At 41.6% G+C, this 25,870-nt stretch overlaps 1 protein-coding gene across 1 annotated transcript in view; it reads right to left on the reverse strand.

Moving 5' to 3' along the window:
* LOC126187367 (uncharacterized) overlaps positions 1 to 25,870 on the reverse strand; it is a 478,540-nt gene that overhangs the window by 162,184 nt on the left and 290,486 nt on the right. The window contains exon 3 of the mRNA XM_049928411.1: positions 7,671 to 7,729. Within this exon, the coding sequence (XP_049784368.1) occupies positions 7,671 to 7,718 (48 nt within the window). The 5' untranslated portion in view covers positions 7,719 to 7,729. The remainder of the gene's footprint in view (positions 1 to 7,670; positions 7,730 to 25,870) is intronic.

A 25,870-nucleotide genomic window follows, 5' to 3' on the forward strand; every position in this document is an offset into this window, starting at 1 on the left:
GTCGCGACACCACTGGAGGCGGGCTGCACGATGTTGGGGCGTGAGCGGAAGACGGCCTAACGGTGTGCAGGACCGTAGCCCAGCTTCATGGAGACGGTTGCGAATGGTCCTCGCCGATACCCCAGGAGCAACAGTGTCCCTAATTTGCTGGGAAGTGGCGGTGCGGTCCCCTACGGCACTGCGTAGGATCCTACGGTCTTGGCGTGCATCCGTGCGTCGCTGCGGTCCGGTCCCAGGTCGACGGGCACGTGCACCTTCCGCCGACCACTGGCGACAACATCGATGTACTGTGGAGACCTCACGCCCCACGTGTTGAGCAATTCGGCGGTAGGTCCACCCGGCCTCCCGCATGCCCACTATACGCCCTCGCTCAAAGTCCGTCAACTGCAAATACGGTTCACGTCCACGCTGTCGCGGCATGCTACCAGTGTTGAAGACTGCGATGGAGCTCCGTATGCCACGGCAAACTGGCTGACACTGACGGCGGCGGTGCACAAATGCTGCGCAGCTAGCGCCATTCGACGGCCAACACCGCGGTTCCTGGTGTGTCCGCTGTGCCGTGCGTGTGATCATTGCTTGTACAGCCCTCTCGCAGTGTCCGGAGCAAGTATGGTGGGTCTGACACACCGGTGTCAATGTGTTCTTTTTTCCATTTCCAGGAGTGTACATATATTTATCGTTGAGAAGAGTCACGTTATGAAAAATGTGGAATATAAAATGAAGCAAATAGGCTGTCGTTCAGTGATTACAATTTAAATAATCAGAGGTTCAATCTTCGGCAGGTTTTGGGAGTTTTCCAATCACTTATCGCGCGTTTTCCCTCTGACAGTTATTCGGTAAAGTGAAAAGTGTGAAGTTGTATTGTGGTTCGAAATCCACCTTAAAGTGCTGGTACCCCAGTAACTGACAAAAAAGATGGTATAAATGTCGACAGGTCGTCTTTACCAGCCATACATCTAAATGTCGACAGCCCGTCTCTATCAGCCATACACATGAGTGTTTTATTTCCTTATTATTATTATTATTATTATTATTATTATTATTATGTTGCTGGGTGGCAGAATCAAATTACAAGTGGGGATTAGCCGTGTACTCTTTTGAAAACTGTTATAAAAAAAGTAATACGCTATCACGCAGTAGTCTGAGTATAAAAGTTATTCTCTGGAATTTATACACACTATGAGGACTATGGACTTTACATTTGATGTAGGAATGAACTTATTTCAGTTCGCAGTCAGATATACAGCCGGGGTCAAAAATAGTCAGTTTCAGTTGAATATCAATTGCACATACTGGGGGATTTGAATATTAGAGGAAAAGGCGTTAAAATGGGAACTAGTGTAATTATAGACACCCCTAACGAAGAGGGTATTTGAAGTGCTGCAGTCTGGCGACCAGGACTGAAAACGGTGCCTATTGTTGACAGATGGTAGCAGTGAACAGTTGGAAGCATCGTTTCAAGCAAGCAGTGTAGTTACAGCGTCGGTTATTGTGTGAATTCGTGTTTGTTCAGGACTGCAAACGTTTGGCAGGTATATGAAATCTTCTTCTTTTTATATCCTTTTGATTAGTTTGAAACAAGTCCTCAGTGATAAGCTGCTTTTAGAAGCACGTTTTACGTTACACACACGTTTAGGTTAGATGTGATAGTGGCCATGTTGCTTAATAATGGTTGGTGTAAATATGGGCCCATTTGGGTTGGTGCAAAAATGGGCCCCTATTTAAGGAGGGCCCACAATTACACCATGTCGTCTCTTAAACAATGTAAAACATTTAAATAATTTTATGGGGGCATGATTAGTCGAATTTTGTTTAAAGTTCATATATACAACTTACACAGCAACAAACAAACAAATAGAGTTTTCAAATTCCGATAATAGACCCTAGTGCTTTTGTTCGTCCTTGTCGAATGCTGAGAATGAAGAAGCGCTTTGAATGTAAGAACCAGCGGCATCAGTGGGATGGATCACAGATGGTACGTTCTATAGCAGCTGTGAAAGCAAAGGAGGTTTCTGTGAAAGCAAATGAGGTTTCTGTGAAAGGTGGCGCAAGAACATTCGGAATGTCTCGTACCATTTTGTGGAGATTTCTTAAACATGATAATATCCCTCAGCAAGTGGTTCAAGAGACAAAACTTGGAAGGAAACCGATTTTAAATGCAGACCTCGAGAAATATCTGGTTTCTTGTTTCTTTGAAATGGAGCAAAAATTCCTTGGGAGCACTTTGGCGGATCTGAGAAGAATGGCATTTTTACTTCTCCAGGGACAACAACCCCTTTCATAGGAGGAGAAGCAGGACGAGCTTGGGCTAATCTTTTTCTTGGGAGGCACAAGGATCAGCTGTCAATTCACAAACCTTGTGGAACTTCGTATGCCAGAGCCTTAGGTTTCAATAAAGAGAATGTGAGGGCTTTCTCTGATTTATTGGCAGACGCTTCCAACAAACACTCATATCCAGCAGACGGAGTATAAAGTGGACGAGACAGGCCTATACATTGTCCAAAGCAAAATTCCAAAAGTGATGGAGATGAAAGGGAAAAAACAAATTACAAATTTTACGTCTGCAGAAAAGGGGCTATAGTCCCAGTTATCGCATGCATAGTGCGTTGGGACATTATGTCCCGCCAATGATAATTTTCCCTAGAACCAACCCGTCCCAAGCTATAATGAGAGGCTGCCCCCCTGGTGTAATTGGTAGAGCCCATCCTTCAGGATGGGTGCGAAACAAATTCTCCAGAGACAACAAATGGAGTTTCACCATTCGACACATCTCCTGTCCCCAGTATTAAGAGGAGAACCACAAAGCGGGGACGAAAAGCAGCAAACGCCTGCCACATCACTGGAACGCAAGACAAAAATCAGTTGAGACAGCTGCTTGACAGAAGTGCTGTCAAGAAGAGGTCGTTGAGTTTCTATGGGGTTAGAGGCCGCCCTGCGGCAAGAGGTGAAAAATCTAAAAGCCTTCGAAAAAATGTTCCACAGAACTATCTGGTTCATCAGCGGACTCTTCAGGCTCCTGCAGCCCCTTGTGGACATTGAAATCACCTTAATGTGAACGATGGAGGTACACCAGACTCAAGCGATGCAAGTGGCATCTTTTGTGATGAAAAGTTCTCTCAATACAGGAGAGGAGCGGTGTGGATTAAATGTGTTATGTGTCAAATGTGGGCACACCTAGGTTGTGCTGGCGCTGAAGGAGCTACTTACATTTGCGATTACTGTAAATAATTTCAGATTTCATGCATACATGTACGAAAGTTGCTTTTTGTAGACTAGTCTACCATTTTGTATTGTTTTAACCCATTTCATTAAAATATTTCAAAAGATTTCTTGCACCTTTCGTGTGTGCCCATATTGGCACCCCCATTATTTAAGTTCGATTTTACAAGCTTTTTGTAAATCTTTGTTTTCGAATAGAAATAATGGATACTAATCATTGTTTCGCCTTTCGTCATTTATTAAACTCGTTATAGTTGTTAATGAAAGTATAAGAGCTAGAATTTTTACAAAAGAATGTTCCTTTAAGTCAAAAACAAAAGACGGTGTCCATATTTACACCTTCTCCTCTAGGCCTCTTCGTTGGAGGTTTCACCTCAGTCGAGCTGAATAATTCTTTGAACGCTCAGGGACGGGATTATAGGAATGAGCATATAGTTAAATAATCCCAGCCCCAAAATAACAGAAACTTCGCAAAAGTTTGTCTGCATTTGCGTATTTTTAAATAATAAATCACTATTACGTTGTCCTGGACGGCAAGGAAAGTATCGTCAGCAAGGAAGGACGGAAGGCGGGAATATCGAGGTCATCAGAGAAGGAACGCAAGCTCGGAATGTTTCAGGAATAGGAAGGAAATCGGTCGTGTCCTTTCAATGGAACCATTCTGGTATCTGCCTGGGGCGTTTTAGAAAACCATCAAAATCCTAAACCTAGATGGCGGTATGCAAATTTGAACCTTCGTTCTCGCGAATGCGAGTCCAGTGAGATAACCATCGCGCCACCTCGCCCGGTGTGTCGCCAGGAATGTTCCATGGAAGTTGCAGACAGAATTCATGTTTTGTGTGATGAATCGTAGCTTGCTCTAAATGTAGAAAAATGAACGTTAATGCAGATGACCACGAGCAGCTGAGATCGTTTATAGAGAGGCGAATGGTCGACTTCGGTTAGTTGGGAGAATTTTAGGAATATGAAACTCATCTACAAAGAAGACTGAGTATAGAACACTTGCGTGACCCATTCCTGACAATTATACAAGTACTTGGGATCCACACCATGTCGAGTTGAAGAAAGACATCGACGCACTTCAGAGGCGGGCTGCTAGATTTGTTGCCGGTAGGTTCGATCAAGACACGAGTATTACGGAGATGTTTTACGAACCCGAATTGAAATCCCCGCAGGGAAGAAGTTCTTTTCGCGAAACACTGTTGAGAAAATTTAGAGAACCGGCATTTGTGACATAGTCAGAACGATTCCAGTCAGAACGATTCCAGTGTCAGCAACAAATATCTCGCATAACGATCACCAAGAAAAGGTAAGAGACATTAGGGATTGTTCGGAGGCATATAGACCTCATTCTGTTTTCGAGTGGAACAGGAAAGAGAATGACTAGCAATGGTACAAGATATCCCCCGCCACGCTCTGTATGGTGGCTTACGGAGTACGTACCTAAATGTGGATGAATGAATCTGTATTTAAATAAAAATCTCTTTTTCTTCGATGAGTGAAAATATTTGCAGGTACAGTCTAAGAAAAGAAAAAAGGCACACCAAGAAGGAATTATCCAAATGGGACGGAAATAGCTAGATGTGATGTACATGTACAGATAAACAAATGATTACGAAAAATTGGATGATTTATTTCAGAGAGATAGCTTCACAAATTAAGTCAATATGTCGTTGGCCACCTCTGGCCCTCATGCAAGCAGTAATTTGGCTTGGTACTAAGTTGTTGAGTGTCCTCAGTGCCAAAGTTCGTCCATTTGGCACACTAGGTCGCCAAAATCCCGAAATGATTGGAGAGTCCATCCCGTAAAGCTCTAAACGTTGTCAGTTGGGAAGAGAGCCGGCGGCCTTGTGGCCAGGATGGCTTGCCATGAAGGGCAACAAAATTGGGCGTAGAATACCATCGACATACCGCTATGCATTAAGAGTGCCGCGGATGACAACCAAAGGGATCCACGTCTTCGTCTTGGAATCTTATTGATTGGAGAAGAATTGTCTTTAACGATGAGTCCCGTTTTGAACAGAGCCCCGAAGACCAGCGAAGACGTGTCTGGAGACCCCTCAGACAGTGGTATCAACCTGAATGTCGCCCGTTTACGACCCTACACTCGAGGTGATGGTATGGGGCGCCATTTCGTTTCATAGCAGGATCCATTTCGTTGGCATCTGCAGTATCCTTGCAGCACAGCGGTAAGTCGACGATATTCTACTCACAGTTTTGTTGCCCTTCACGGTAAGCCATCCTTGGCTTACATATCAGCAAGGTAATGCCCGCAGGCACACGACGAAAGGTTCTGCACCTGTCTCTGCGCCTGCCAAACCCTACCTTGGCCAGCAAGGTCGCCAGGTTTCTTCCCAATTGAGATGCTTGGAGTTTTATGGGCAAGACTTTCGAACCATCACGGGATTTTGACGCTCTAATGTACCAGGTGGACGAAATTGGGCACCATATCCTTCAGGAGAACATACAACAACTCGACCAATCAATGGCGAGCCGAACAACTGCTTGCATAAGGGCCAGTGGTGCACCAACGAGTTATTGACTTGCTCAGTTTGTGAAGCTCTTCCTTCTGAATAAACATCCAATTTTTCTGAAACTGTAATCAGTTGTTTGTCTGTACAAATACCGAGTGATCAAAAAGTCAGTATAAATTTGAAAACTTAATAAACCACGGAATAATGTAGATAGAGAGGAAAAAATTGACACACATGCTTGGAATAACATGGGGTTTTATTAGGAAAAAAAAAAACAAAAAACGAAGTTCACAAAATGTCCGACAGATGCGCGTCGTTTAGTGATGATCGTGTGCTCAGCCGCCACTTTCGTGATGCTTGGCCTCCCAGGTTCCCAGACCTCAGTCCGTGCGATTATTGGGTTTGGGGTTACCTGAAGTCGCAAGTGTATCGTGATCGACCGACATCTCTAGGGATGCTGAAAGACAACATCCGACGCCAATACCTCACCATCACTCCGGACATGCTTTACAGTGCAGTTCACAACATTATTCCTTGACTACAGCTATTGTTGAGGAATGGTGGTGGACATATTGAGCATTTCCTGTAAAGGACATAATCTTTGCTTTGTCTTACTTTGTTATGCTAATTATTGCTATTCTGATTAGATGAAGCGCCATCTGTCGGACGTTTTTTGAACTTTTGTACTTTTTTTTGTTCTAATAAAACCCCATGTCATTCCAAGCATGTGTGTCAATTTTTACCTCTCTATCTACATTATTCCGTGGTTTATTAAGTTTTCAAATTTATACTGATTCTTTGGTCACCCGGTACATCACATCTGCCGATTTTCGTCCCATTCGGTTAATTCATTCGTGGTGCGCCGTTTTTTTGTTTTATAGTGTATATGCAGCTCCAGTAGTGTTTAATTCCATAATTAAAAAAGTTCTCACAGAACAAGTGCGTCACGCTTACACACGCTATAGATGTGAGCCGTCTTGGACGTCCGACTGCTGCTCTTTACATGTTTCAGTAAATAATAAACCACAACACGCCTCACTGCCATTCGTAAAAATGCAAGACAGGAAATAATTACTGATGTTCTAGTATCAGTAACACAATTGATGAATGACCCAGAATCACTAACATAAAACGGAAATGAGTACAGCAGCGCTGACGAATACATCTCTTCTCCATTTTTATCGGTTTGGAGTTATGGCAGCTACAGGATTTGGTAATGATGTAGGTTTCTTACGTCATTTGGCAGCTCGGTTTTTTTATTTCTACTAAATTAGTTGCTTTTTATGCAATGCGGATGATGGACCAAACAAAGCTATGAATACGATATATCCTGAATTTTGGTATACAGCTAATCGTTTCTCCCTCTTGTTCTAAAACTATTATTAACTGCTGCAAACTAAAGCAAGTAGTGGAAAATAATTCATTGTCGAAAGGACTGCCAAGAGGTAAGATTTTAAGTTAATATTATACAACGGTGAGAATAATGCCTGAGATACTGCTTAAATCGAGCAGCGACGCTAACGAGGTGACAGAAAGATATGCAGTTGCAGAAAAAAAAGTACTCAACTTCTGTGTCTGATGTTACGTAAGATACTTTGTATAGTAATAAGTTACACTAGTATGTGAAATTCTAGTTTGCTCCTGTTCACATTGTTCATTTCTTGCCAGTTACATGTCTCTCACGGTGATCTCGTGCGTATACGAATACACAGCTGTAGAATATACCTGCTTTTACCACGTAAAATCCTAGAGTGACCGAACAGATTTTTAAGTACTCTGACTGTGCATGGTACTGACACATACTCAACACTATACCGAATGTGAACCTGATCAAACGCTACGCTAGAGAACCGAAGCACTACAGAAAATCATTGGGTGTCTAAATCCTAGGAAATGCCTTATCTCATAACCATAACCGTCGTAGCTTGTACTCATAGTCACAAAAATACGAATACTTAAGTAACATTTCAGTCATACCTTTTGATCCTCCTTAGCGGCTTCCTTCTCTGCAGCAAGGTGCGCCATTGGCGTCCCATCTGCAAAGGACAAAGTGAACGTCACATATTACAGCTTTGTTCAAAGTACATGCTAGTTATTGAATGTAAATGTGCAGTATTTTCCATATGAAAAATTAGTTCACGAAACCGGCACTTCAGACATGAAATTTGTGTTAGGCGTTTAAGAAGTTTTGATGCTTCCCTGTCGAACAGTGGTTATATCACAAGCTTGTGTTTATTGAGCTATTCCGTGAAGTGGATGAATGTAGTACCAGTGTACAGTTAGTTTCAAATGTCTCGTCTTGAAGCCATGTAAGAAACAGATGCAGAAGACATGAAATGTAGGAATTATTTTTTCTAAAAAATTCAGTATTATTTAATGAACCTGTCCCGGAGGAATCCCATTACTAACGGGGAGACCTTGAATTAATGTAGAAACAATTTCCCCATGGAGTATGTGAAAGAACTTCCTGCTATTCTACAGGGTGTCTCACTCGAAAGAAGCCCTACAAACAAACATTTGCTTAAATGGCTCTGAGCACTATGGGACATAACATCTGAGGTCATCAGTCCTCTAGAACGTAGAGATACTTAAAACTAACTAACCTAAGGACATCACACACATCCATGCCCGAGGCAAGATTCGAACCTGCGACCGGAGCGGTCATGCGGTTCCAGAGTGAAGCGCCTAGAGCCGCTCTGTCACACCGGCCGGCAAACATTTGCTTAAATTACCCTTAAGGGCTTTGCGCAAAAATCAGAAAATGTAATAAAATGAAAATGTCATGCTTTGTTCATGAGTGAATCACAATAGGTGCTAGAAGTGACCACCCTTGACTTGTGAACACACTTGAACACAATGTTGCAGGTTTTCGAATGCTGCTACCAGAACTTCTGGTGCCACTGCCTCGAATTTAAGGATGACATTCTCTCGTAAATCTTCCAAGTTGTGTGGTTTGTTACTGTAGACCTGCCTTTTGCCATCCCAGAGGAAAAAGTCAGACGGTGTCAAATCAGGTGGCCCTGAGCGTCACAGTCCTTTCTAAGTCACTCTGCCACGGAAAAATGATTCGATCTCAGCTAAGGTCACTTGAGATGTGTGGCATGTGACACCCACCTGTTGGTAGGAGCCGAGGGTAAGTTCTTCATCGTCCAAATAGTTCCAAAATTCCCGAAACATATCGATGTAAACTGTGCTTGTCACAGTAGCCTCGAAAAAAGTTGGTCCGATGATGCGACACTGTGATATTGCACCGAGACATTCTTTTTTTAATTCAGAGGTTGCTTTACCAGTGCATGGGGATTTTCATTACACCACAAACGTGTATTCTGAGAGTTCACATAGCCAGAGAGAGAGGCGGAACCACGCCTCACTACTGAACCATGTGTACTGCAATATTCCTGGCCTCTGAGTAATAAATTGCTGAAGCCAAGGGCAAAATGTAATGCGCTTGTCTTTGTCATTGACGTTCAGTTCCTCAACAACGGTAAACCTCTATGGATACATGCTGGCTTTCTTCGCAGCCCTGTGACATGTGCCCCATGACATTCCACATTGTCGATATAAACGTCGAACAGACTTTGCAAGAGAGGCCAACAGTCGTAGTTTCAGGTCAGTCACTTTTTCTTCCGATAATGGCGGCCGTCTCCGCCGTGAAGATCCAACACCGTTCCACAGCTCTCCATCTTGTTCACTAACTTTTGTACATAGCATTTAGACGGTATATACTGGTCACCAAACAGTCCAACAAACCTTCGCTGCCGGCCGCGGTGGCCGTGCGGTTCTAGGCGCTCCAGTCCGGAGCCGCGCTGCTGCTACGGTCGCAGGTTCAAATCCTGCCTCGGGCATGGGTGTGTGTGATGTCCTTAGGTTAGTTAGGTTTAAGTAGTTCTAAGTTCTAGGGGACTGATGACCACAGCAGTTGAGTCCGATAGTGCTCAGAGCCAAACCTTCGCTGGCATGGATTAAAGGAACCAGTAATCCAATACTGTTTCACAAGTAACACGCGCCCTTCGATAGAATAGTGATACATTGTCACTAAACACTGAACACTGAGCTCCAGCCACAGCAACGCCCGGAAACACACTGTTGAGTCAAACGTTGTTGCGACGTCAAATGTCAAAAATTACGCAGCGCAGTTTCTGCGGAATTGCTACACATGTTTGTTGGGCCTCTTTCGAGTGAGACACCCTGTATCAGCTGTCCACTAAGGTCGATGGAGGAGCGAAGCGTTCCTAGTGATTGAAAACATGCACTCATTCCAGTTTTGAAGAAGGGTCGTCGAATAGACGCACACAACTATAGCTTTACCATCGACGTTAGTCTGTTGTATATTTTGGAACGTATTTTATTCTTATGATCTTTCTGAAGAGTAAAGATCTCTCTAGGAACCCGCAATCATCGATCGCTCGAAAACCAGCTTGTTCTGTTCGTCCAAGAGAACCAGAAAGTAGTAGATACCACCATCCAGGTTGATGCCTTATTCCGAGACTTAAGGAAGGCGTTCAACGTAGTTCCGTAGTATCGTCTAATGAGCAAAACACGAGCGTACGTAGTATCAGACCAGCTTTGTGTCGGCCTGGTGGTCTAGTAATACAGCACGTGCCTGGGAACTGAATGGTCGCGAGATCGAATCCTGGTCGCAACACGGAGCACTGACTGCTGAAGGTTCGGCTGCATGGTGTCATGTGGTTGGTGACGAACATGTACCTTGCCATCACCATACACCAACGTGTGCTGCGACTCATCAGCACAGGTTACCTTTTCCCATGCCTCAATCGTCCAATGACAGTGTCCATTTGTCCACGCTTATCTGCGTGCTTTGTAGCGTGAGGTGATCAACATATAAATATGACGTGGTGGCTTCTGAACCCCATATCGAGCAAGTGGTTGTGGAAGGTATCGTAACATATCATTTCCTGGTCGACCAGAGCCTGTGGACTCACCTGTGACTATTGACTACTCTACAATCTGTAGTTGATGAATTGGTCTTTCCCTAACCCTCGAGGAGAGCGTAGGCTGAGTTATGAACGGCTGATTGTCCCAGGACGTCATGTGCCTCCCAATGTACGTGAAAAATAAACTATTGAAAATAGCTGCCGGGGAGAAGCATTTTTCAGAGCTTATTAGCGCCAGAGGGAAATGGTCAATGAAATTCCCTGCATGCGGCTACTGAGTCCGACTGGTTGACAGCCAGGAATGAAATTTCGTGGAGCGGTTTGGAGTTTGTAAAATCCGAGTAGTCGGCCGAGTGGCAGGCCCTCTGAAACGGAGTTTGTGTTTTAAAATGGTTGTCATTTCGCATTTCAGGAGTTTGATCCCTCGTGATTAACGGGGCTACTTTTCCTGTACGGAAAACCAGCAGAGCTTTCGATAGCGCATTTTCGTGTGTGCGCTTAAAATTTTGCTTGGGCACCTTCCTATTGTAATGGATAAAAGGGAGGGACTTAGCTAGGGTTAAATGATACGAATAGATTGGTTTGTTTCCGTGCAAAATTTTGTGAGTTACGTTTTTGTGTGATTTTTTTCCGTTTTCGATGTTGAATTGTATTCCTGTTTTGTTCCGGAAATCATAGGCAGAAGTTGATAGGAGACGGTTGGAGGGATGTACGAACTATCAGCGGTTAACATATTCCAATTCAGCGGTCGGATTCCGAGAATCCTTCTGATAGTTGTAGGAGAGCTACATGGTTTTTAACTGACTCTGGCGTTCCGCGGATCAAAGCGATGCTGACGTCATAAGTGTGTTACAGTGCAGAGAATCATTCGGCCAGAAAACGTTTGCGACTTAATCTGCGGACAAGACACCGCGTAAATTGTCTCGCTCACCACCCATATCAGAGTCTGAGTTTTCTGAAGAGTCTGTGTTTTCTGAGAGCCGCGAGTTATTTAGTGTGACGCTAGGGAGGTTTGGAGGGTGGACGAAAGGAACGTTTGATTGCAGTACGGTTGCTCGCCAGTTACCGTAGAGCCTTGAATTGTTGAGTGATTTGTTGCAGTATGACCAATCTGTCCGCAGTAGTCGACGGCGATCCTCGAGCCGTTGTCAGCCACGGCAGCGGTTCTCCTTGAATCGAAGCGCTCTCTGTACGCTCTTGCCACTACCGTACGTGAGACGCTCGTAGCCTATACGACCTTGGACTCTTCCATGCCTCAGCACGCACGATCTATTGACACTGTCATCATATAAAAAAATTTTCCCATTTGTTTCAAAATTAATTCAATGTCTTTCCGCAAGTCACGCTATCGTAGCATTCTGTCAAGATGGATGCTGCACTTTATTTTCGTCATGTAGCAACGTGCTGTTATAGATTTCCTGCGTTGTGAGAACAAGAAAGTGACAAACATTCACAAGAGACTGAGAAACGTTTTTGGGAATAAAGACGATGATCACAAAACATTTAGTCGATGGACAAGCAGATCATCTGGTGAAAGGGGGCACTCCAATACTTGGGATCGGGCTTGCAGTTGCAGACTCAGCATTGTACAGACTCCTGACAATTCGCAGCATATTCACAGTCTGATTTTGGCTGACAAACCCTTAACAGTGAACTACTGGGTAGACGAGAAGCGAGTGTTTGCAGAATATTAAAACAGAGGTTTGTGCCAGGTGGGTTCCGAGACTGCTAACGGACGCCCACAAAGAAACACGGAAGACAGTGTGCGGCGTACTTTGGGAACAGTATGAGACTTCTGGAGATGACTTCCTTATAAAAATTGTGGCGAGAATTGAAACCTGGTTGCATCACTTTAAACCGGAAATGAATTGGCAGCGGAATGAATGGCATCATAAAAACTCACCCAAGAAGAAGAAATTCAAAACTACGCATTCAGCAAAAAAAGTGATGGCACCACACAGACCACAAAACTTCGGCAGACAACTCTGAAACGCTCACCTTACAGATCATATCTGTGGCCATGTGATTACCATCTTTTCGTTAAACTGAAAGTATCCCTTCACACAACAAAATTTCAAGTTGTGAACTCCTTGTGAAGGGTGCTAAACAGCGGTTCAAACGTGATGCTCATGACTTCTAGCGTCTAGATGTACAGGCCTTAGATCCACTGTGACATAAGGCACTTGAAAGGGACGGTTAATTATGTGGAAAAATGACGGTTTTCATTCAAAAAATATATCAACATACTTATGAATGGTGGGCTCCATGTGGTTCCCAAGTCATGCAGCGACCGTAAACCACAAAATTACCAAATATGCAACAAGCAGTCGCAAAATCATGTTTTATTTATTCACTTTTGCTAATCGATTTCAACTAATTAACAGCCATCATCGGTGCTTTCAATCAATATGTGCCCTGAGTAGTATTACTGTTTTAAGTAGAGGTCAAACATTATGTCCTCGTCCGACAGGAATCGTCGACCCTTCAAGGACCTTTTTAAGCGATCGAAGGCGTGTAATCGCGTGGGGAGAGATCAGGATTATAGGGCGGGTGCTCGAGTGTCACTCATTTGAAATGGCATACTTCTGCCTCACTACATTTTCGGTGAGGGGATGTGGCGTTATCCATGATGCAGCACCATTCCATAACAGTGATCTTCAACAGTCATGCTGCCCCTTACACATTCATTCTCCGATGGATGTCTTCCGGTGCTTGTCCTTTCGCCGGCAATAAAAGAACAACAGCTCGTTTGTCCTGTCTGGACACATTTGATAATAACGTCGCCACAGATCACGTTTCTGCATTTACCGCACGCGCATCGGAAGGTCAAGAACGGCACACTCGTCCCTCGCCTACATGTCGGTGCTTAGGCACCCGTATCGGAGTTGTACACGTTGCATATACGCTGAAGCCATGTCCTCAAACGGAAACTTTTTGGTTGTCCCTTATAAATACAAAATAATATTAATAAATACAAGATAAAGCGAAAACGATACGTCCAGTATCTTGTTACGAAAGTAATACGTCAGTCACATAACGTCTAGCTTGGTCACTTGACATCAACAGCCGTGCATGTGTCGAACTTATGATATGGAACAGTTACGTTCGTAGAGGGGGCATGAACATGCTTGGATTACATGGGCACGAAAGACAGTTTAAAAAATAAAATTATGGTTATGACAAAGCTTTTTAAACACAATTTTTTAAAGTTCCAATCCGCAGCTTTTTAAACACAATTTTTTAAAGTTCCAATCCGCACTCGACTCGTCACTACTGTCACAAAAGCCTATTATTTTAATTCTGGCTACTTTCGTTCCGGTTTCCTCATCGTAAAATTCAATTAGAACATCACATTTGACAATAATCGATTCTTACTATTCATACACGGTTATTAGCTTTAACCTCTTGAGATACTCTTCTTCATAACATTGTTTTGTATTATATATTCTCGAACGTATTGTCGCGTTATTTTTTTTTTTAATGGATGAAAGCTCAAGCTTTCGACGACTGTTTGATGCAACTAAAGTTCAGGCATAGGCTTCAACATTCTGAAAGGCGGTGGAAATATGGTAGAGTACATGAGCAGCTTGGGTAAGGAAATCTACCACACCCTTTCCAAACGAAATATCCCATCATTTCCACTGAGAGAATTAGAAATACACGAATCTGTGTGGCAGAGCCGGAATCTGAACCGCTGTCTTCCCGAACTCGAGGCGAGGGTCTTACCACCGCGCCATTTCAGTTGATCGCAAAAAGGTCCCACCGTGACAGTTGGTAGCACAAGTGGCAAAACAGATGAAAAAAAAAACCGCAAGTTCGCGATGGCGACAGTGAATTGGTTAGTAGTGAGTGTGTCCTCAAATAACGGGTAGCTGGGTTGTATTTAACAAACGGTAAACAGTTCCGGCATACCATAAGTGTGAACAAATGACCGTGAAAATCTATACGACGAACTGATAATATTTACAAGTTCGAAATACACCTGTCCCGAAATATTATCTGTAACGTGGAAACAAAGGTAAGTACTCATCATCTGAGTTTGCATCTGAGTTTGCTTCAGTTACATATGTAGAGTTTGCAAGTAAAAGTATTGGGTAGAAGTTTCACCTTGTTATGCAAAACACCGTTTTTGCCTATGACCCAAACAGCTCCTTGTCCCACATCAATGGGTTTTCTTCACTCAGATCTGTGAAATGTGTACATATTTTAAGTGATAACTATTTCACGAAAATTAGGTCTAAAAGAGTTTTTGTTTAGTGTGTGTGCGTGTGTGTGTTCATGCTTACGGGTGCTCAACGCCGAGGCTATCAGCGCTCGTTGTTAATTGTTGTCGTTACATTCATTACATTATTTTTACGTTATACAGTTATGCAGTTATGCAGAACCCTCAGTACATTATCATGTACTGGTAGCTTGTAATCTTCAACTAAAAGAAGTTAATGTGACTTTGGGTTGCGAGTTAACTCATCACTTTATATCTAAAGTTAATTTCGTTGTATCAAGACTTTTGTTATTATTACGTTTTGCTTCGGCAAATCCTATGTCATTTGTTTTCTCATGAGTTATTAAGAACCGCAAACGAATATTACATAAACTTCGCAAAATTTCGTTTATAAATAACACTTTTCAACTTGCCAGAACACTGTGCAAACATCATTGTCTGTCCATTCACTGTTGCGTTGCTCTCAAGTGAGTTTGGCACCAAATTTGAAATTTGTTTACTCTCTCTCTCTCTCTCTCTCTTTCTCAGAGGGTATGTACGCGCTTTTTAGCTGTTTGTGTCGTCTTTACTATAAAGTGTGCCTTTGCACAGTGTACTGTATTCATTTTTTATCTTTTTTCCTTCTCCTACTGGCTTCTATGTGTGGCAGTTTTCTTCCATTGTTGTTGATGATGTAGGCTGTGGCTGGATTAGGGTAGTTTTAAATCTTGTTTCTATTTTAACTGGGTGGTGGTTGTGGGTTATTAGGTAGTCAGAAAATGTACTATGAGAGCTTTCGGTTTTTAGAGCGCTGAGATGTTCTGAATATCTTGTTTTTAAGTCCTTGCGTGTATATACAACAAAATAAAGTACGAGCTCAATCTCGCTGTAGAAACTGTTGAGAATCACGTTGTCACGTATCTAGTACCGACAGTACAATTCACATCATGATTACGACTTAATGGAGGCGTTTCATCGCTAAGGAAACAAAAAGGTATGGCAAATAATTAAAGAGAAAAATGCAAGTGATTTAGCGACTAAGACAAATGAGAATATGTCAGCTGCCTCAAAGTTGAAGCATTCTAATTGGAAGGACTATGTAGGCACTCTACGAGGACTAATTTGTAACACAAAACTCCGCCGCTGATTGTGTTTAGCGAAACTGAATAAGCATACACGTATCTCCAAATCGGAATAAGAAATAGCCCAAGATCTACTATTGCACAAATTCAATACGTTTATTTTTCGTAAGTACTGTAGTCACAAATCTGAGGGAAGACACTTCCATTTTCTTCCTTGGCTGTATTACGATCAGTCATCTATTTCGCACGATCAAATGATTTCAATTTTCAGGTGTTTACTCTTATGCTCGTAATGATACATGGTCATTTAAACATACAGCTGCTGCCGTAGTAGACTCGAACGAGATTAGCATCCATACTCGTCAACGATATAAACGATACTGCTAACGAAGACTTAAATCAATACTCGGAGAGCAATTTACTGTCAATATGTAAGGGGCGATCAAAAAGTTCCCGTTTGAGTGCGCTGCTACAGCATATGCAACGAAGCGTGACTCCGATGCGGGTATATAAGCACCGACATGTAGGCAAGGGGTTAGTGTGGCATTCGTGTCTTTCCGACATGCGTGCGGCAAATGTGGAAACATGAACTATGATGACGTTATTATCGAATGCGTCCAAACACGATCAACGTTCTCTTATTATTTTCTTGGCTGCCGAAGGAAAAGCGCCGGTATATGTCCGTAGGGGAATGAAGACTATGTATGGGGAAGCATGTCTGTCGAAAACTGCCATTGTGGAATGGTGCGGCAAGGGGTTACTGCTTCATGAAAACGAACGTTCCCATATCGTGAATGTCGTTTCGCAGAAGTTACCCCAAATCAAGTGCTCGATCACCCGTCTTATAGCCCTGATCCCTCCCCATGTGATTGCACGCCTTCGGTCCCTTAAAAAATACCTTTAGAATCGATAGTTCCTGTCGGACGAGGACGTGGTGCAGACAGTTACAGACTTCTTCACACAGGTGGACACGTTGTTTCATATAACGGGCATCCTCAGCCTGATGCATCGGTAGGATGAGTGTCTCAACGCTCACGGTAATTTTACCTGATTGGCATACTGATTCTGGATTGTGCGGCATTTGAAACGAAACTTTTTATCTCCCCTTATACAATGAGTTTTTATGTTTGCTTATGTATAAGGAAGAAATAAAAATTTTAACGTTTGGCGGTGACGTTGCAATTCTGTCAGATAAAGCAAACTACTTGGAATATCAGTTAAACTGAATGGATTGTGTCTTCAAAAGAAGAATACCAACAAAAGTGAACAATGATAATGTAATGTACTCGAATTAAATAAAGTGATGCTGAAGGAATTAGACTGAGAGATGAGGAACTAAAACTGAATTTTGTTATTTGGGCAGTGAAATAACTGATAATGGTCGAAACAGAGAAGATATAAAATGCAGACTGAAAATACAAAGAACAGAATTTCGGAAAAACAGGAGTTTTTAACATCGAACATTAATTTAAGTGTCAGGAAGTCTTCTTTGACGGTACTAATCTGGAGTATAGCCTTGTACGGTAGTGAAACGTGTGCAACAGGCTGTTCAGACAAGAGGAGACAAGAGCTTCTGAAATGTGGTACTATAGTACAACGCTGAAGATTAGATGGATAACTCGATTAAGAAATGGGGTACTGAATCGAAGCAGGGAAAAAAGAATTTTATTTTAATTATGTCCATTATACATGACGAACTACAACTGTGATTTAACTTGGCGATTTATCTGCGTATAAAATGCAACCAGTGGCTTCTTTAGATTTTAGATTCGATTTATTATACCATTAACTAGTTTCAAGCCACTGCAGGCTGACCGTCAGTGGAGGTATTAGAGGCACATTACATCGTGGACCAAGTGTAGCTAGACGCTGTAGAGATGGAGCTGGCGAAAATGACGAAAATTTAGTAATCGGCTAAAAAAATGTTTCTGAAAAGAACATGTTACTTCTGATCACGTGCGATGCACTGCATCGTGGTAATATAGTAAATCCATTCCAGTAACGTACAGTGCCGGGTGTACACACAAATATCACAGTATTTAGCTGAACCTGGTTTCCCAGTTATTCACAGAATGTTAACACTGGATGTAAATACAAAGAATTGCATACAATAGATAGAACACTTCGCTACATCACGATCTTTGGCCTGAGAAGCATAGTATTTCAAAATAAGTGTTTACAAATACAGATATTATCTTTCAGTGAATTTTGCGAGCTGCAGGAGTGTTCTTATATTGAAATTTTACAAGTAATATGGATTAAAAAGTTACACAAAAGATAAAGCAATAAAGTAAACTATTTGCTGTGGAATTAAAGAGTGGATGAATTACAGCATGTAATAATTATTTCATGACTAAGAGAGTGAAATATTAATTAAGTAATTTAGTGCAGACTGCTATAGTTGTTACAAGACTGAGAGAATATAATTTATGCAGGAGGATGATTGTGTCGTATTATTGTCTTTTTTGGTGTTTTGGAGCCACTATGTCTTAAAAACTGCGGAAGAAAACGTTTTGCATCGATTCATTTTGTTCGTTAAGGATTTTCTGAGGTGGTTTTAGCTTGTGAATGTAAACCTCTAATTGTTCAAGGAGATCCATCTATAACCCTTTTTCAGCAATATGTAGAACAGATAGTCTGTCGTTGATATCCTCAACAGAGTGTTCGTGATGAGCAATATGTGATGTAATGCTTAAGTTTTTGAGTCGAAGGGCATCTGTATGTTCTTTGTAGGGGTTTGCAAAATTTCTGCCAGTTTGCCTTATATAACACTAAGAACAGGAGCGTGTGACTTTGTGTGCCAGACTTCTGACGACACTGTTCAGTGGCTTTATTATTATGAACTATTTTATTATGTAGATAATTGTCTGTGTAGAAGGATATTTTTATGTTAAGTGGTCTGAAAAGATTTACAAGTTTGTATGACACTTTGCCAATGAATGGAAAAAAGACAACTCTTGGCATTTCTTTCTTATATTTTATTGGTGATGGTGGTTGCTTAAGTTTACGGTGAACTTTTTCAACTAGGGTGTTTATGTGGGAAGTATTATATGAATTATTTTGGACTATAGATTTAGGTATGTTAATTTCCTTACATGCATCTGCTTCACTGACGGTCATGTGGCGTATACAGTTTCCAGACAAGCTGTAGAAAACAGTTTTATGTTGGTTTGGGCGGCATGAGGTATTGTTAAAGGGAACATTAGTGGTAGTGGCTTTCCTTTATATCTGGAAAGCCTACTTGTTACTATGACTGGAAATAGGCATATTAAGGAAATTAATTCCTTCAGTTGTCTGATGTTAAACTGTGAATTTGATTCTGGGAGAATTTTATTCATTTCATTATTAGTTAATTTTGTTCTTCTTTTAGACCGTTGAAAAGTATAACTATGTCATCCTCATATCTTTTATAATACAAAATTTTGGTTGTAAATTGTGGATGAGTTGAGAAGAAATTCCGTTGCAAGATATGTGTAAATGGCACCAAGCAAGGCTGCTATCCATAGCTAGACCACTGTTTTGCACGTAAATCTTGCTGTTGAATGAAAAACTAGTTACGTAAGAGAATTAATTCAAGCCACATCATGAGTTCATAAATATCTGCATTGGTTAGCTTTTTGTATTTCATTAAATTCTTTCGTATTATTGAACGATCATCTTTCCAGGGAATATTTGTGTCGAGATTTACTGTGTCAAAGGAGGCAAATGTTGCTTTATCCGGCGGTATTAAGTCTTTAATATTTCTGCTTAACTTAAACCTGTTCTTAATTGAAAATATATTTTCAAAGGTTTTGTTTTTCTTCAGTACAGCATAAGGTTTTCTAATAATTTTGTATCCCAGGCAGTTTGTGACATTTACAATCGAGTGAACAGGACAACAATGTTTGTGAATCTTCGACCTGGGGTCTTGTGGATTCACCACAACACAGCACTGGTCAGCAGAAAACTGCAGTTTTCGAGTAATTTTTGCAGATTATCTTGACACTTTTGGGTGAGGTCTGTTTTTAATTCAGTGGTACTGTTAGTTTCAAAAAATTCGTGTTCTGTTGTTGTAGTCTATTTGATACATGATCGCTGCTGTGTTACTTTCACCTGCCTTTATCACGAGGGCCTCGTTACTCGTAACTTTCTTACTGATGTTTGTAAGTGTTATCTGTACAGTGTGGGCTGATATTAAAAATTTCTTTAAAATTTTTCTTTATAATTTCGTTTCTTTACGTGCTACGGCGTTCTGCGTGTTGTGGTTTAGTTTGACTGTGGCACAGACTATTTTGGCACTAATAATTAAATTCTTAATTTTATTGTTCTTTAGCCTGGGAGCAAAGTTGTGTCTGAGTCTTTTATTTACTCAGCTAGTCCCTTGCTGCTGAAAGTTATGTCCGTGTTGTTCACAACTCTGTGTAGAATTTATGTGGTGTATAGGCAAGATCTACAGATTCGTTGTTTATTTTGTTAGATATCAGATCTGAAACTTCTTTCTTTTGCCTAAATTCTATTTATAACTGTAATTTATTAGCCTGAGCATCAAAATTGTCAAGAAATTGCGTAAGGCGACTTGGATGAATGACATTACATAGTTGAAAATGAAACTCAAAGTTGTTTAGTTAGCAGATCTATCTGTTTGTAATGTATTCTGATTTCCGATTTTAGTCACAAGATTTCATTCTTTCTTCTGGATTTCTGTGCTGACTTACCGCTATTATTGATTTTTACATGAATGTACTTTGGGATGACATTTTCTCTGAGACACTTCTTATTAGAGTTTATAGCTTGGTTGGATTTCATCGCTTTAAACTTTAACTCCTGTAGATGTTCATTGTTCATCTTACCTGATGAGGCAGCGATAATTTCAGTATATCCATTACGGATGACGAACTGCAGATATGCCTTAAATAAAATCTGGGTATATATATGCACCCAGTTGATTTTTTGGATTCGGTTTATTGTACAGCTAACCAGTTTTAGAGCCATTGCATGCTCATCGTCGGGTGGAGGAATTAGTGTAGCTAGACGCTGTGGCGATGAGGCAGGCGAAAATGGAATAAATTTAGTAATCGGTTCTTATATTGACAGTATTCAGGTAATATGGATTAGAAAGGTCAATACGAGAACATACTTGGAGCTAGCAAGATTCACTTAAGTATATTATCTGTAATTGTAAATATTTACTTTGTACGACAATGCATCGTGATGTTGCAAAGCATTCTATCTATCGTATGCATATTCTTTGTATTTACGTTCTGTGAATAAGTGTGAAACGAAGTGCAGGTAAATACTGTATATATTTTTATGTACACCTGATACTGTACACTATGGAAAAGGATTTGCTACGGATACCACGATGCAGTGCACTTAAATAACCAAAACGTAACATCATTCCGTTTCGTAAACTTTTTGTTACGGATTACTAAATTTCCTTCATTTTCGCCAGCCCCATCAGCACAGCGTCTGACTACACTTTATCCACGATAAATTGTTGCTGTAACATCTGTATCTGATGGTGAGCCTGTAGTTGCTATTTGCAACTTGTGTAGAAACCAGACGGCAGTTAGAGTCGATGGGCATGAAACGGAAGCAGTATTTGAGAAGGGAGTGAGACAGGGTTGTAGCCTATCCCCAGTGTTATTCAATCTGCACTTGCGCAAGGAATAAAGGAAACCAAAGAAAAATTTGGAGAAGAAATTAAAGTTCAGGAAAAATAAATAAAAACGTTGAGATTTGCCGATGACATTATAATTCTGTCAGTGACAGAAAAATGTTCAAACGTGTGTGAAACCTTATGGGACTTAACTGCTAAGGTCATCAGTCCCTAAGCTTACACACTACTTAACCTAAATTATCCTAAGGACAAACACACACATCCATGCCCGAGGAAGGACTCGAAACTCCGCCGGGACCAGCCGCACAGTCCATGACTGCAGCGCCCCTGACCGCTCGGCTAATCCCACGCGGCTGTCAGGGACAGCAAAGCTTCTGGAAGAGCAGCTAAACTGAAGTGACAGTGCTTTGAAAGGTGGATATAACATGAACATCAACAAAAGGAAAACAAGGAAACAAGGATAAATGAATGCAGTGTAATTAAATCAGAAGATACTGAGAGGATTAGATTAGGAAATGCGACACATAAAGTAGTAGTTGAGTTTTGCTATTTGAAAAGCAAAATAATTTATGATGGTCGAGGTAGAGAGGATATAAAATGTAGACTGGCTATGGAAAGAAAAGCGTTTCTGAAGAAAAGAAATTTGTTAATATCAAGTATAGATTTAAGTGTCAGGAAGTCATTTCTGAAAGTATCTGTATGGAATGTATCCGTGTATGGAAGTGAAACATGGACGATAAATAGTTTAGACAAGAAGAAAATAGAAGCTTTTGAAATGTGGTACTACAGAATAATGCTGATGTTTAGCTGGGTTGATCAGGTAACTTCTGATGGGGTACTAAACAGAACTTGGGAGAAAATAAATGGCTCTGAGCACTATGCGACTTAACTTCTGTGGTCATCAGTCGCCTAGAACTTAGAACTAATTAAACCTAACTAACCTAAGGACATCACACACATCCATGCCCGAGGCAGAATTCGAACCTGCGACCGTAGCGGTCGCTCGGCTCCAGACTGTAGCGCCTAGAACTGGTCTGTTGATAGGACACATTCTGAGACACCAAGGGATCACCAATTTAGCATTGGATGGAATTGTGGGGTGTAAAAATCTCAGAGGGAGTCCAAGAGATAAATACAGTAAGCAGATTCGGAAGGATGTAAATTGCATTAGTTATTCGGAGATGACGAGGCTTGCACAAGACAGAGTAGCATGGACAGCTGCATCAAACCAGTCCTCCGACTGAAGACAAAAATAATAACAACCATGTAAATAAACATGTTAACGATACGTCTGATTGTGTTTATTGACCTCCTGCACTACCAACACAACAGCTGATACCTCGCGAACTCAGGGAGTCGACCGGCCGGCAGCCCCACTTGGAGAATTTGCAATTAGTCGTGAGATCTCTGGTAAGGAGCTGCTTATTACAAGGTTGTCATATTTCTGAGGCTGACAGTCCACAGTGACCTATAAAGATATTCTACTCTAATGGAAAGTTGAAGACTTAGCTGGCGTGAAACGCTAGTTAGACGTCTTTTTATGTTTTGGGTGTGTGTTGCGACATAGTGAGTAAGCGTGGTATCTGAAGGCCTTGGCTCAGAGAGTGGAGCAACCTGTTAGAAGTGATGTGTAGTGAAAAAGATGGTGAGATTTAGTTGAGCCCCATGAACTTTGCAGTGCAAAATTTAAGTGATTTATTTCTGGGGTGACTCTTGACCTATATAGTTCGCAGCAGCTTCTCTGTTTGTCCTCGTGAAAATTTCTGCAGAGGTTGCAAGGAATCAGCTGGTGGCAGTCTATTCACCGTGTACGTTTTCCACTGCAGTGGTCGGATCTCGGAATCTTTCTGATTGCTTAGTCAGATGGCATCAGGGCTTTGATTATTGGTTTTGCAACAGTGACAATTTTAACCCTATCTCAAGGGTCAAAGCGAAAGTGGAGACCTTTATTAAGACTATTTTGTAAGAGTAGCACTGCATAAAATTGATCCCCGCCCGTCGATAAGCGTTTCCATGTCAATCAACGGAGCAGCCCGTGGAGTAATTTGTCTTGTGTGCTGCACGTCGTATGAGGGCGTGGATTTAGGGCACTAAGGAGACCTCGCGCGACGCAACGGCGTCTCCGAGGACAACACGAAGAAATATTTCTACAGTCCGCTGTAAAAAAATATCCATTCTGCTTCTAAACTCTGACGAGCTGGGAGCTAACTCTTGTAGGAGATTATTGAAACAAGACGCTGAAGCGCGATGTACATTTCTCTTTGACACGAATTATGACTACCTGTTCTTAAGGCGCCTCTCCTGATCGAGTTTGGCAGACCACGTAGCCAGTTCTGGACGTGACGTTGCAGCGTGGTAGGCATCTGTACCATCTCCGAATGTCCTTGAACCACGAATTCCTTCGCCTTGCGATAGACCTTTTCACTTGTATTTGCTCTTCTATGATGAACCGTAATAACTGATACCTTTTGCCTGTTATAATGTGTCCTAGGTATTGAGTTTTCCTTTGTTTTATAGTGAGCAATAGTTCCTTTTGCTTTTTCATCCATAGATGAACTTCATTTGAAATTTTCGGCACTCAAGGTATAGGTACGAGAGGGCGATACAGACACATTTCAAAAACATCAAATATTTTCTGTAGATACTGGTCAGGGGTCAAGCTTTCGCATCCTCATAGTAAAATGGAGAACACGCAGCAACGAATCATTCTCAGTTGCAGTCAAAGTGCCGATCTTATAAAAACTTTCTCGTGCTAATAAATTGGCTCCTAGCCTGTTCTATTCTAGATCTGATCTCATTCCTGCAAACACACTGCACATCCATCACAGTGCCCAAATACTTCAAGGAGGATACTTGTTCAATCCTTTTTATTTTTACTGACAAAGTTGCTTGGGTTCTTGTCTTACAAAAGACTACAACTTTGGCCTTGGAAGTGTTGACAAGCAGGCCAAACTCTTCACTGCGCTGGACTTCATTGTCTATCAAGTGCTGGAGAGCAGGTAGATCATTTATTAAGACAACAGTGTATCTGCGGGCCTAATATTGCTAATTTCTTTCCGTTTATAATCATCCCGCTACTTTCTTCCTCCGATACTTACCTGAAAACTGCAGCGGATTAAATGTTAAACAAGGAAGGTAACAGCATAGATCCCTGACGAACTCTTTTGCTAATTGTAGTCACTTCTTGTGTGGACGTTCTAAATACACATTTATTTATGCGCTTCAAAAATTCTATTAGACTCTGAACTCAGTTAGTAAACCTTTACATACAGGGTGTCCCACATTACAAGGATATTACTAATATTTCGTAAACGATAGAAGTGAATTCACTTGTCCGATAAGTGACAATATGCAGAGGAATTTGTATTTCGTTGAGTCCATATTCTTCTTTCTGTGAAAATTTTTAAATTTTTTTGCATTTGAAAGCTTTGAAAACTTCTGGATATTAGCAGATAACGATTTTGCTCAAATAGCTGAAGCGAGCCAAAAGAGTGTGTCTGATCTACCAGTACGCAACCGCTTCATCTCAACTGCTACTTAAACCTCGCATACTGAATCTCACGAAACTGATGCTGGATAAAGCATGCGCTGTTCTATACCACCGTCTGATGCTATTAGTGTCTTCGTGTTCTAGCCGTGCATAATGGATGCAGTAGCGTAACTGGAAAAACTTACCGCACAGCTAATGCTCTCTCTCCATAGTGAGTTACAGGGCCGATCGGTAGTCACCGTGGTGGCTAAATTACGTATTATAGGGCAAAAGATCTATCGAAATTGATTGAAGGTCAATGAAGACTTTTCCTTCGGTCCCCTATAAGAATATTTTTTACTCCGACATGTTGTACTTTACGTACAGATTATGGTGATAATTTACAATTCATGAAACTTTGCATAAGATTCCGCACTTTTCCTGTTCCTAATTACCTTCAGTTTGATCATATACAAAGGATGTAGTTTCTACAGGAGAAATATTAGATATGAACTGAGTACCAAGTGCCGACCGCGGTGGCCGTGCGGTTCTGGCGCTGCAGTCCGGAACCGCGGGACTGCTACGGTCGCAGGTTCGAATCCTGCCTCAGGCATGGGTGTGTGTGATGTCCTTAGGTTAGTTAGGTTTAAGTAGTTCTAAGTTCTAGGGGACTTATGACCTAAGATGTTGAGTCCCATAATGCTCAGAGCCATTTGAACCATTGTTGAGTACCAAGTACCTAACAATTATAGGCGTTTTTGTCTCGTAGCCTTAGGTACGCAGGTCATTTCTGTGTAGCACGTGGCGTGTGGGTACCTAGTTAGACACCTAAGTCGATGGCCGAAAACAAAATATTGAGCAAACGTTGCGACAACAAGTAACATTGAGCTTCAATCAGCACCTACGATTAAAGCCAAAATTGTCTCTGACA

The sequence above is a fragment of the Schistocerca cancellata genome, chromosome 5 (genome assembly GCF_023864275.1).
Source record: "Schistocerca cancellata isolate TAMUIC-IGC-003103 chromosome 5, iqSchCanc2.1, whole genome shotgun sequence".
Taxonomy (NCBI): domain Eukaryota; kingdom Metazoa; phylum Arthropoda; class Insecta; order Orthoptera; family Acrididae; genus Schistocerca; species Schistocerca cancellata.